At 36.5% G+C, this 13,840-nt stretch overlaps 1 protein-coding gene across 1 annotated transcript in view; it reads right to left on the reverse strand.

Moving 5' to 3' along the window:
* The window catches only part of cdkal1 (CDK5 regulatory subunit associated protein 1-like 1), a 260,805-nt gene that overhangs the window by 183,627 nt on the left and 63,338 nt on the right, over nt 1–13,840 (reverse strand). The window contains exons 5-6 of the mRNA XM_038275895.1: nt 9,507–9,603; nt 5,113–5,161 (exon numbers count right to left, since the gene is read on the reverse strand). Coding sequence (XP_038131823.1) covers nt 5,113–5,161; nt 9,507–9,603 — 146 coding nt within the window. The remainder of the gene's footprint in view (nt 1–5,112; nt 5,162–9,506; nt 9,604–13,840) is intronic.

The raw sequence follows: 13,840 nt of genomic DNA on the forward strand, positions 1-13,840 counted from the left end.
ACAGGAGATGAGCCCCTGGTCTAACGCGTCACCTGGATTAAGAAACCTGTTCTAAGATCTACTTTCACTTATTTTTTAAGTAGCACACGCATATCATCCTTATCTTAGTTTATTCTTGTCCTTATTTTATTCTGACAATTTATTTGTACTTATAAACTTATTTTTCCCTTTTCTGTAAACTGGCACTGAAAGAAAAAAATTTCCTCAAAGGGATACATATAGTCATTCTGATTCCGATTTGTAAAACCTTTTGGCAGAATTCAATGAGCCATTTTAATGTGAATTAATCTCAGTTAATTTCAAGATTATAGCAAGATTAATCTAGATTTAAGAAAAATTATCTATGCCCACCTAGTTTATACAAATAAGCATACCTTATCAAATATATTGTATAAAATATACATTTAGTGTATTCTATTGTGTATAAAAATAATAAAAATCCCTTGGAAATAAAGTATTTGGCAATTCAAGTGATTGAATAATGATATCTTACTCTGCCATTTTATATTTTGACAAGATTCCTTTATTCTGTTTCCACTGAATGTGTTACAAGAACTCCAAAGACTCACATTTTAGATGCTACTGCACAATGAAGTCAGATGAGCAAAGTATGTGCAAACTCATCAGACCCAGATTGCAGATCTATGTACAATGGTAGAAACATTGGAGAGAGTGACTTGGCTTTATATGATGTGATGAGTGAGAAATTAGTTCTAAGACATTTTTAGGGAGGAAAATAGTAAAATTATATATATTTTTTTTATTATCTCTCTCACAGTGGTCATGCACCAACGAAGATCCTTTCATACCTCTCCATGATTTTTAAGTTGGAGAACTTGCAAAAAAGCAGGGTGATCAAATACTTATTTTCTTCACTGTACAGGCATGTGGCAATGGACAATAACGAGCCTCATTTTGACCTGTTTATGTATATTATATCAAAGTTGGATCAGCCTGTAGTGTGTGTTTTTTTTTCACTTTAATTTTGTATGCAACTCCAAATCCACGCCTCCATTGGCTAATAAATTTGATTTCCACTGATGAATTTTGTGTGATTTTGTTGTTGGCACATTCAACTTCATACAGAATAGTATTCAATGAGAATATTTCCTTTAAATTTAGGATGTATAATTTGAGTGTTTCCTTCATTTTTTGAGCATTGTATTTACTTGTCATGTTCTTAGAGATTATGATAATTGCCTTTCCCTTGTTTTCATAGCTATTAATTTTTAACAATGATGTATTTAAAAGGAAGAAACAAAAAATATAGCTTACCTAAACACAAACAAAGCTGTAAACGTTTGTCATTTAGTACTGTGACCATTTTTATAATAAAGCTTCACTGTGATAAGCACAAAAACAAAGAAAAGATCTTTGTTGAAAATTTGATCTCAAAAATAATTTAAGGATGCCACTATTATAAGGATTGCTACATATAATATTCTTGTGGAAATAAACATTTGCTTGAACAGATTAAAATGAAAACCATATTGCTTAGTTTTTGCCGAGGTTTCTGTGTTGCCCTCAAGGCATTTCTATTGATAAGTTCATAAGGTTGCATAAATAACTCTTAAAATATGTCTATGGTATTAACAATGATTGCAAGTAGTTTAGTTAATCATTTCATGCTCTGTATAAGTTTATATTAAAAAAGAAATATTGTCGGTAAATTGTACTTCGGGTTCCGGTTGTGCACTTCCGGTTTACCGTTTTGCTATGAAAACAGAGAGTAACATGCAAAAAGCAGCACAGAAATGTTATCAGATGCCATCCACTCCGAATTATCAGGCAGGAACGCAGTAAGTTACATTATATGACAGTTTACACTGATAAGTTTGAATATTAATGATGATTTTTGGAAATGTTATTTTGGTGAAGTTGAAGTACTTATTTTTTGTATCGATGTGTAGGTATTGAGATAGTGTATTCTCTGTTATTTCATTTTTGTTATTTCTGTTCTTCATTTGTGGTTTAACTGGGTGTCACCAACATCTTTGTTGAAAACACTACAGTCTCTTTAAAACATCTCTTTTACTAAAAGTAAAAGAAGTTTCCATGTTTATTGATGCAAAAAAGCAAAACCAGCTAATTTTCCTTCAAATCTAATGACTGTCAATGTTTCATTTTTATGTATGTGCCACTGGGCAAGAAAATGCTGTGTAGTCCCAGCTGCGTCCACAGTTAAAAAGTAAATTAGCATCTGGTATAGTTAAAAAATGCATCTATGTAAGCAAACTTGGAACAATAGAAGCCCTCTAACACCCATCAAACCACTAATGCTGTAAAATGGTTAGCAACACCACAGTGAGCAGCGGTAATTGTAATTTGTGCAACTGTATAAATTATGTCAATACATACTAATTAAATCCAACAGAGGTAAGGCATAATAGAAAGCACCTTTACAGGAAAAGTTATCATATAGACCAAACTTTTTTTCATGAACAGAATGGACAGTTTCACTGCCTAAAAAGGCAAGTTCATAAAAACATGCTGTGTACTCATGTCATGTGGAAAACAGACCTGCAAGCAGCCCTGGCTCAGAAATTACATGCAACTATTACCAGTTCATTGACGTTAGTATTTTAGTAGCCATTACTAAAGGCAAATCCCCCATCTTAAAGGGTTTATGCCCGGGCCTCTGAGACAAGAAAACAGCTCTCAGTTTATACGAGGTCATAAAGGACTGTAATGATACTGGGGAAATTGGTTTCTGTGGAGGAGGTGATGGTGGGAGGAGAAAAGGAGGAGGTAGAATGTGGCAAAAAAACGAAGGCTCCAAAAATGCTTAGAAGAGGGTGCAAATTGGAAATGAATGGAAAGTGGTAAAACATAAGACATCAAGAAGGCAGGATAAAGTTATATATGTGTTTACACATACGCAATGATGATAAGCAGCCAATTTAGAGGTGATGGCACATTTTAAAAATTAAGCTTAGTTCAGCTGTCCTTCATTAAAATAAAGCCTGCAGTGCAAAACTGATAGACTTACACAAGCAGTTCAAACTCAATCTGTTCTTTATTAGAAAAACAGCTGGAGGTGCATGACAGCTTGACTGGACTCTCTCACTGGAAACTCTCTCTGACCTTCATTAAACTGTTAAGTGCAGTGGTTCACTAACAATTTAAATGGATGACCTAATCAGTGACATGTGAGCCCGTCAATAAGCTTAATACACAAGAAGGATCTTTTTAAGCAGCACCTCAGGCAGCAAAACTCATTAATTACAGACATTTTCCCATCATTAATCTTCGACAAGTGAAAATAAATATAGATTTAAAATTCATTATGAACCGAACAGCACATCTAGTTACTCCAACTTAAGCACTTCTAATTAAAAAACTTAGCTAGTTAATTTTGATTAAGAAAAAACTGATTTAAAAAGTTGGAATTATGTTAAATCTATTATTATATTTAGAGGTATGTTCTGATTCCATTAGATAAGCCACTTTTTGACCTTACATTCATTAAATTAGTGCAAACTCAACTTTAAAACAGATACTTGGTGCCTTGTAAAAACATTCTTATCTTTCAAACCTTCTTACATTTGGTTATATTACTTGTTGCAACTTGTTGTTGCACTGTTTGGGATTTAAAGCTGGACATACACTGTATAATTTTTGGCCCTTTTCGGGACGATTCTCCAGTCGTACGAGACTTTTTGGAACGGGCCAAGTTTCAGCATCATCATGCGTCCTGCGTCGTGTTGTATATAGGAGGTAACGAGGAGCGATTAGCCTCTCACGACCACCTCCCGATCAGGAATCGTAAGGTCAGTAGAAAAATCAAACATGTTGAAAATTTAAGTTGGCCCTTGTGAGGTGTTTGCGTGCAAATCCTGCTGTTGAAGCAGAGTTAGGAGCGTCTTCCACCTGATTAACCAGAACCTCACACACTGGGCATGTACAAAAAAACTGAACAGTTCTAAATCCAGATCGACGAGTCTGACCAGCACCATTCAGCGCCGAGTCTGACGTGTGGTTTTCGGTTGTGCGGTGTGATCAGGTAGCTCGAATCAGAGCACCAGGCAGCACAGTGTAAGAACATACATTGTGAGCTGAGAACTATTAAACCCTGCGGTTTAATCGTACAGTTTGAGCTGTAGCTAAGTTCAACAATTGAAAATATCATACATGCCCAGCCTTATGTGATACAAAAAATATATTTTTATTGATAAGGTGAGAGGTCTTCAACCCTGTCCTTAGATCCCTCTGTTTAGAACTGCCTCTGCTGCAGCACACCAGAATCAAATAATTGCATTTCCTCCTCAGCAGCATCCAGAGGGCTGGGGAAGCCTGTTAATCAGCCAGTTATTTAAGTCAGGTAAGACAACATCTGAACCATACTGGACAGTGGTACCTGAGAACCAGAGTTGATGACCTCTGAATTAAGTAAAAAAAAAAAAAAAAAACATTTTTTTCAAAAAATTGTTCTCTTTGATCTGTGTTTTCAAGTCTCATTGTTTAAGGATTTTAAATGGTCAAGCCAGGGTGGGGTGGGGTGGTGGGGGGGAAACCTTCAAGTTATCCAGATGTGAGCTGACTCAGTTTTGTCGACGTTGACTTTTTAGTGAATGTCCTACAACTGAAGCACTGACGGGTTGATTAGGGCTCTCCTGCTGGATGGTAAACCTCTACCTTAGTATCATATCTGTGGCTGCATCCCCTGGATGTTCCTTATTTACCTCCATTAATTGTTCCATCATAACTAACAGGTTACCTGTGCTTGTTTAAGAAAATTTTAACTCTGCAGCATGTTGCATCACAACCAATGTGTACTTTAAGCATTGCATGTAAGGGTTTCGATGTGCAGAAGTAGCAGCGTCTTCCAGATGTTTGTTGGCTTTTCAACATCGCTTTTAGCAAACTGCAAAGGAATTAAGAAAGATGCACCCCTTTGAAATATCACATAAAATACCAAAGAAATGCACTAAAAATTTTTGGTTAAAACATGATCCTTACAAAAATAAAAATCTTTGCAGCTCATTTTATTTATAGATGAAAAATAAATTTGAAATTCTAATTTTTTACATGTCAACTAATTCTTCATTCCCTGAGCTCGCAAAATCCCATGAATAAGCTTAGTATGTGCATCGTTTTTTTCATTTGAAATACCTTTAACAGCCTCGTCCACCACTTCCACCACTCGATCAATCTGTTGGACCTGCAGTGCAGAGACACCAGGGAATACAGTTATTGATGGAGCCTAAACAAGCCCACGCGGTCAAACTCAGAATATTGACAGCACACAAACACACATATACTTATCAAGGTTTATTTAAGGAGGTTATGTAAATCCAAACTAAGACAGTGTGCAATAAGTAGAATGGCAAACGAGTGCAGAATGATACTATCACAACAAACTTTCACCAAGAAGGATTGAGTAATATGGATTTCCTAAATGCCAATCAGCGAGTATGTACATAGGCACACTAACATGTATGGTTTGTATTGATCAGTGTACTGGAAATGCAGCATTTTTAATGATGTGAATCAAAAGTCAATGGCAGAGGGGAGAGGTAAAAAAAAGGAGCAGAAAAACACCACGTAGGTAATTAGAAAGAGCCTTCAAATAAGATTACTGAAGAATATCTAAAACCCAGAAATCAGTAAAAGTCATTCTCATTTTCATCTGCAAAAAAAAAGAAAAATCTGCAGTTCTGGCAGCTTAAACCTCTGTAATACAAGCAAAGATAATAAGCAAACCCAATTGGCTACAGCTTAAATTTAATTAGACTGTTAGAAAACTGAATTACATACAAAATAAGAGAAAAAAAATCTCCTAGTGAACAGCACTGAATGTATTAATCTACCATTGTACAATGTGATTGTTAGAGAGAGCGGAATATTAATTGTAAAGAGATTAAAAAGAGGAGCAGAAACCTTAAGAGGTAAAATGTACAATTTTCTTTAACGTAAATATCTGGTTTAATTCCTCTAAGTCTTTCCCTTCCTCTGCTTTCAGATGTTTGTACTTTGGACTTGCCAAGGGCTCCGACTGCCCGCAGGTCCATTACCCAGAGTACTTTTCCAAACACATTCACACGGAGACACACTGTGCTTTGCAGGCACTCGTTCCATGCATGTTACACACTGAAATAAAACCTATTTCCTTGTAATAGCCAAGCAATCTGGATCCATTCAGAGCAGCAGCGGGTGTCTCTTTGTACAGTAAAGGTGTGGTAATGCTTACACTTTGCAAACTAATTTAGATCTCCCCTTTCAACTCTGTGCTCAAATCCTACTTTATATTCATAGAATACTCCACAACTCAAAAATGGAGGAATGTTAAAAACAAGAGGAACCGCCGGATTATGGCTGGAAATAAATATATATTGGAAGGAAAATCATATTATTCAGAAAAATAATTAAAGTTTTGCCAATTCTTTTTATTAAAGAGGATTATTGATCAGCCCCATCGCTTTGTACAAGAAACACATTTATAAAGACACTCTGTACTACAGCCAAAAAATAGAAAAATAAAAATAAGGGAGGGCTAGCTTTATTATTATAAACATTTATCAATATCTTCAACATTTGTAAAGTAAAAATGTTGGAATGTAAAAGAAAGCAGATTAACAGCCTAATTCCTCTAATTAGAAATGAACAATCCTTGGTTTTATTATTTCGAAGCTGAAACGTTAATAAGACGTTTGTTTAGTTGGAGCTTTGGAATCAGAGATAAGTTAGTGTTCAGTCATCAACACATCTACACTGAGCTTTAAAGGTTAGTTTTGAAACCCTTCAAATGTAGCATCATACTGTTGCTATGGTTTCAACTCTATAATATCAGGCCACAAAGCTGCATTTAAATCAAAATCATAAATAAACATAACTTCAATAATAAATAATCTAAGCAGCTGAAAAAAATAACGTTTTCCTTTCTACTTTATATTGGACAATTTTGAAACGTTTTTGATGGATTTTACTTAATAATATCATACAGAGAGAATTTCAATGACTTGCATTATTTTGTTTTTTATCTGTATTTTCTATTCCTAAAGGGGGGAAAAAATGAAAAAAAGTACCTTCATTAAAATAATTAAATCAAAAGACATACTCTGTTAACATTAAAAAAACATCACCTCAACCTTTTTATATGGCAAGTTATAGGTTTATAAAAATAAAATGCATTCAGCACCATTTATGAGTTCAAAACAAAACAGCCAATGGAAAAGCTTTGTTTGAGATATGAGCGCCTCCAATGTCCGTACCCCATGCTATGTCTTTTTTTTTTTCTTTATTCAGTATAGTATATGTCTGTATGTGTGTGTTGGATTCAGAATATGACAAGTCTAGTTAAGATGGGTGAAACACTGCAGGCTTGCGTGACTGCCTCTGTACCTTATATAAAGTGCACTGTCATTCACTCAGACATGAAAACAGATCTACACAAAAAAAGATGAGACACAAAGGTCAATTAAACCCAGTGAATTGAAAAAGGAAGTGCCCGTTTTTAACCAGATCCCTTATCTAGCCGTTAGTGAAATCACAATAGACAAATTCTGAACTCATTTGCATCTAATTTGAATAACCCACCAACTGCCACTGTCATTATGTAGTGGATTGTAGCCACCACAAAAACATAAGCCGTGTTTGTCTTTTCTCATATACCTGTGTGCAGCTTGTCCATGCATGCATGCGATGTATAGGCACATTCAGCCATGTTTACAATGAAGGGAAAAAATAAAAATCAGGGTTGAATGGACTTGTGGTTTGAATGGAAAATGGATAAATACCTTTTACTGGATGTTCAAACGACACATTTCAGAGACTGTTTCATAAGTGAATAAAGCAATTAGGAACCTAATTTAAACAAATGTTCAGAGCTGGGATCTTATCTCAGGTTTAAGATTAAATAATAGAATAACAGGCATAAAACATAACCCTGACAGATCCCTACAAACACAAAAGGAGAACAGGTGTGTGAATTTCTGCCTTTATCAGCCCATAAACTCAACTGACTCATAACAATAAGTCAGGTTACAAAGGTGAACTTCCTGGTTCTTTGTTGCCCCTTGAAAGCTTCCACAGATACAAGCTTGTTAATCTGTATGTAAAGACATGGTGGAAATGAACTGCAATGTTTCAAACCAGTGTACCATGTTTACTGGAAGGAATAACTATCTAAGCCTGTTTGTAACTACAGTGGAACAGTCTGCTAATACTGTGCTCCTCAACAAGCCTTAAAGCAACAATAAAACTCTCACCAAAAAATAAATAAATCTGCTATTTTCAAGGTTTTAACATTTCAAGATAATGACACCTCTTCAAAAAATTCAGAACGGTTTTATTAAACTATAACAGCGGACTAATTTTCCTTTGAGCTGCATAGCGCTCCACTAGCTTTTGGATATTAAAATTTCTGAGTTTCAGGTTTAAAAGCTGCTCAAAAGCAATTTGAAGTTGGAATTTTGATTTGCACATTTAACCTTCACTAGTCCTTGTTTGCCAATTCAAAAGTTCTTTTTATTTTTGATCATGCAACAGCACTGTTCAGTGTTTGTTTTGTTTTTTCAGTGTTTTTTTTGTTTTGTCTTAATTCAGTGTTTTTTTTTCTACTTGCTTTGATTCTGTTTTACTTTCCTATATTTTAAGCACTTTGCATTGTCTTTGTACTGAATTGTGCTATACAAATTAATTTGCCTTGCCTTGCCTTGCCTTGGAAGACTAGCAGCTATTTTCAGATTCTATTAAGTGTCCAAAAAAGAAGCAAGATGAAGCACTAACGCTGTAAGGAGTTTCTTAAGTACCAGCTATTCATTTAGATTGTTACAAAAAAAAACTAGACTTTATTAACTTTTGGCTTTTTTATATGCAAAAGACCCCTGATTGATATGATTGCAGAGGCAAATTTAAAGTCCCTGATTTAAATCAGTATGTCTTAAGTTTGATTAAACCCTTTTTTATAGTGCCTACTCATAGAAGGTGTGCTATAAACAAATATTTAAATATGATTAATCTAAGGTGAAGTTCCATTTTTTTTATCTTTATTGAAATAATTTTGAATAATTTTATAATGCCCCCATTTTTTTTATTTTGGGGAGATTTCCTTTTTTTCAGAATGGATGACTTTATGATTGTGCTTTTATTTTATTAACTTTTTAAAGAAACACAGAACCAGTTTATATCCTCAAACAGACCAAGACTAGTCGCCTGCAATGGGGAGAATGTAGTTAGTGAATTACCTTATGAAATAAAGACATAACTTAAAACTTTTTTCCCTCCTTTTTCTCTTTGAATTACATTTTATTTAAAGATGAAACTGTGTCGAAAAGAGCTTAACCTTAAATAAACAAAAGCACAGCAACGGCGTTTGATAGTGCAGTGCAATATATTGTGATCGGCTAAGTAAAGCAATAACAGTGGTTAGCCTGATCACCAAGAAACACTCATCCATTCTTGTCCTATTCTACTGTGACTAGGCATGGCTAAGTTGCCTCTGACACATTTTTGCACCAAAGCTGAATAAAATAAAACAAGAACAGTAAAACTTCTCAAACACATACCCCTATAATGCTGAGGCCTTTCAGGTATTCCATCCGTGGCTGGGCTTGGGGTACACAACCTGCAACGACCACTTTCTTCTGCTGCTCCTGAGCTTTCCTGCACAAACACATAAAAGATAAGTCTAAGATAAGACCAATATTTTTATTTTTACCAGCCTGCCTAATGGAAGTAGCATTTTAATTACTATTAAATCCAATTTTAGTTAAACCAACCTGGAAGAGATTTTACACATTTAGCATGATAGGGTAAGGTTAACATTTTCCAACAGCTGCTTAGAATTATAATAAACTTTCCTGTCATTTAAAAAATACTGTGGGTTCATCAAGCTAAAATGTAGAAACTTTCAACCCACATACGAGAATCAAAAGCTTTAATGATCTAACAGACTTAGTGCATCCAGCACCAAATTAAATCCTCCTCCAAACTGTGTGCAACCGTTTGTCTCACATATGAATTGCAAATTTTGAATCTTCTGAATCCCTGAACTCAAACTATAAATGTATTTTGAAGGAGGAATGATGCTCGATCTGCCTTAAAGTCAGAGGACGGTGAAACTATCTCAACTAACACAAAAACAAAAATAAATCTGAAAGTGGCCAAATTAAAAGCAAATATGTTAAACTAGATCTGCTAAAACAGCCTGTTTTAGGACTCCATGGTGGGAAAACATCCAAACAAAAATCTAAGGGGTTAGAAGGTTTTTGGAAGTTAGATTTTAGTAAAAAAGGATTAAGAAATTCATATTAGAAATGTCCAAGTAATTTATGTATATAGTGTTAAGTGGCCAGTGGCAGTCATTTATAACCGCAGATAATTTATCAGTAAATTATTATTCAAAACAATAAACCGTGCATTATATTCAGTTTAAAAGAACTAAAAAAAGCTTAGCAGCAATTTAAACAGTGTCCTTAACTGAGAGGAAAACGTGTGTGCGTGTGTGCACACCATGTGCACAAGTCTCCGTGTCACCTCAAGTTAGTGGCAGTGAGATTTGAGTCACGCGGTCTGTCTGACAAAAGCTTTTGGAGGAGCTGCCCAGACTCTGCCATAAATCTTTAATAATGAAGCCTCCTGACAGCTGGAGTGGGAGAAGGAGGGAAGGATGGAAGAGGGGAGGCACATAAGTAGGGAGAAATCGTAGGAGGAGGACTGGGGACGGCAGTGAGGCTGGATGCAAACTGTCAGTAGTGTTTTAATTCACACTGTTTGTATTCTTCAACAAAACAAAGAGCTAGTGATGGAGGGGGAGGACGGTGTAAGAGAAGGGAATGTGAAGGCAGACAACTCAATTCAAAGCCCGCTTACATTGTCACATGAATGAGAACTGCAAGGATAGATGAAAAATGGTGGGAGATGAAGGAAAAAAGGTGAAGCCAGGAATCAAAAAGCGTTTTTGTTGTTTATTTTAGAAACAGATTCCTTATTTTGGGCCAAGGAAAGATTATTTATACTCTGAAACGCTGCAAAAAGGTTCAACAATATATTATGTGTGTTTTAATACACACCAACACATTTCCAAGAAGGCTGATGGGTAATTACAAAGAAGGCTGACAAAGAAGTAAAGATAACACAGCGGTGGACACAATGGCTCATTTTACATCACCGAGCCCAGGCCGATTTACAATGTGTGCACAAACTGTCAGAGTTTTATCTTCTGGCCTTATGCCATTTTCAGAAAGTAAGGAACAAAACCTGTGTTATTGTAACTGCCTTTTTATGGTGTCAACAGACTGTAAAAATATACAAAGCGATGGAAGAGTATAGTGGCAAAGCCAAATAAATAAATGACAGGAGGTATCAAATTCTGAACAAAATTTGGAGAATTTAATTCACTCTGCTGAGACTGAGCCGAGTGACTCACCTCACTTCTACTATTACAACAATAACAATTTCAATTGGTTAAATAACTATGCCTTAACCCAATGTACAAACAAACACTCAAGAGATGCCTCCGGTAAGTGTGCCTTACTCTCCCAATCAAATTCACAGCCATGAAAATCTCTCTTCTCTTCAGACACACACAGCAGGGGTGCAGCTGCCTAATTGACACCGTCTCATGCCAAAATGCACCAAACGTCCCTTTAATGTGCTTCTCGCTCCCTGCCCATAGACTCACAGCCATAGCTGACATGGCGAGGAAGCAAAAAGCGCCTGAGTTGCCGACTGAGCGCCCCGGTGGGATCAGGCCAATCACGTCGAGCACAATTCCTGGGTGGGATGAGTTGGTGGGGGGGGTTGTGGGATGCAGTTGCTATGGTGATGCTTAATAGCCTAATAGAGCTCTCGTTGCTAGTGACCCAGACTTGAGCAGATGTCCCCCAAGATCAGACGACAGGGATGGGTGTGTGGGGAGGTGTGTGTGTTAGCTTGTGAACACATCCCTCCCTCTCTTCTTGCTTTCCTTCCCAAATCTCTGCAGCCCTCCCTTAACTCTGCCACTTCTCCTTACAGTCTCGACACCACAGGGTCAAACGTGGTCTCAACATACTGTATATACACATTTAAGCAGTCAGGGCTGGTGATGAGTGCAGTATTGGGAGGTCTACACATAGATGGCTGACCTCTGTGGTATATGTGCGAGGGAACGCTGCGCTGTACACGCTTGTTTTTAACAGCCGAGTGGACACAGTGAATAAGTTAAATTAGACTAGACTAAATGTCCAACTGAATTGATCGGGTTGACTTCGAGATGCCCCCCTGCTAGGAATATGACATTAAGTTACCCTAGGCATCAGATGGACCAGAGAGCATGACCCATTTAAGAGACTCTTCAACTTTCACACAGCAAAATCTAAAGTGAAAGAGAAAGTGTTCCTTAGAGGATTGGGACAATCTTCCAGAGGGCTTTTTCAGACCCATTTGATGGTAAACAGCTCATACTCCTATCTATTATACAAAAACAAGTACCGGTAGGATTAAATCATTTTTCTAACAAAATTAAAAAAGAAAGCAACACGCATTAGAAAATACTTCCCTTTCTATCACACAACCCACACTGGCTGTGGGTGGTCTCTGGCTGATGTCCAGACTTGCTCTATTGAGGCGTCAACATGTCTGTTAAAACTGCCCAATGCTGGAGTCCAGTAATCTCAGCCAACACGGCACTCCCACTGCGCCCCCTTTGCGGTGCTTTAGCCAATGCAGTTGGTGTGAAACGGCCATGATGCACAGGTTAACCAATCAGATGGCTTGATTAACAGATGGAGTTCCTAATAAATTTAAATATTTTAATGAGTCAATTAAAAACGTTTAACCTTCTGTATAATGAATCTATATATGGAGTTATATATATTTAAAGTATCAATTTACGCAGTTCTGGAAAATTCCGGCTCACAGTTTTGCAGAAAATTTGTGTATTAAGACCAAGTAAAAATGATTTCTATAATAGAAACATATGCTCCGCCCATATTATCGCCCACATGGTTAGGGGACAGCTGACGAGATGGCTGTGCATCAAATAGTCAATGTCCATTTTCAGATCATCATTTCTTCTGTGATCTAAACATTTTTAACATGCTTTATGGGGGGTTGAAGTCAACCCAGCTATTTCAAACACTCTATCTGCTTGCAGAGGCAGTCATAAACCTAGAACCATTATGAGGAATATGAGGATATAGGGGAGTGAGGGATGAGTGTTGCTTTAAAGACAGCCTTAGCAGCACATGAACACCACAGATATGGCCTAAGCAGATAGAGCCTGTGAGCTTTGGTTCGGATACCCAACTACACTGTCCAGAGGGACGACTGTCTTAGTCTGCTTTGTCTCATCAGGTCCAAAATCACATCAACTAAACATTTTCAGATCACCTCATTCTTCCTTTAGCTGAAAGGCTCTATAGAAATGCTGATTTAATTTTGGAACCTCTCCTCATGGCCCAAGGCACCAAAAGCTGACTGAATAACCATGGTGTTACTGTGCTTGATTGGCAAACTGCCTTAAAATAAAAAAAGACCCATCATAATATTGTAAGAAGACATTGCGAGAAAAGAGGCTTACTGAGAATCTTTGTTGCACATCTATTTGAACAGTGAAACAAAATAATTTGGCGTTCTATAAATCATACGAGCCAAAATCATCAAAATGAACAAAGGTTTAAGTAGTATTCATTAGAAACGCTGTATGTAATGAATCCATATAAGAGAATTTTAGCTTTTTGAAATCAATTATTCAATGAAATTGCAGACCATTAGGATGTCCTGTGTTTTTATGGCACACTTCAGCACTGGGACTGCAGGCCTTAATGCTAAATTCAGATTTTTTTTGTGAAATCTCATTTTTTTTGCGTTGCCGTTCACATTTCCAAATACATGTGACTTGAATGTGATCTCCTGT

This window comes from Cyprinodon tularosa, unplaced genomic scaffold (assembly GCF_016077235.1).
Source record: "Cyprinodon tularosa strain WSP-4 unplaced genomic scaffold, ASM1607723v1 ctg98, whole genome shotgun sequence".
Taxonomy (NCBI): Eukaryota; Metazoa; Chordata; class Actinopteri; order Cyprinodontiformes; family Cyprinodontidae; genus Cyprinodon; species Cyprinodon tularosa.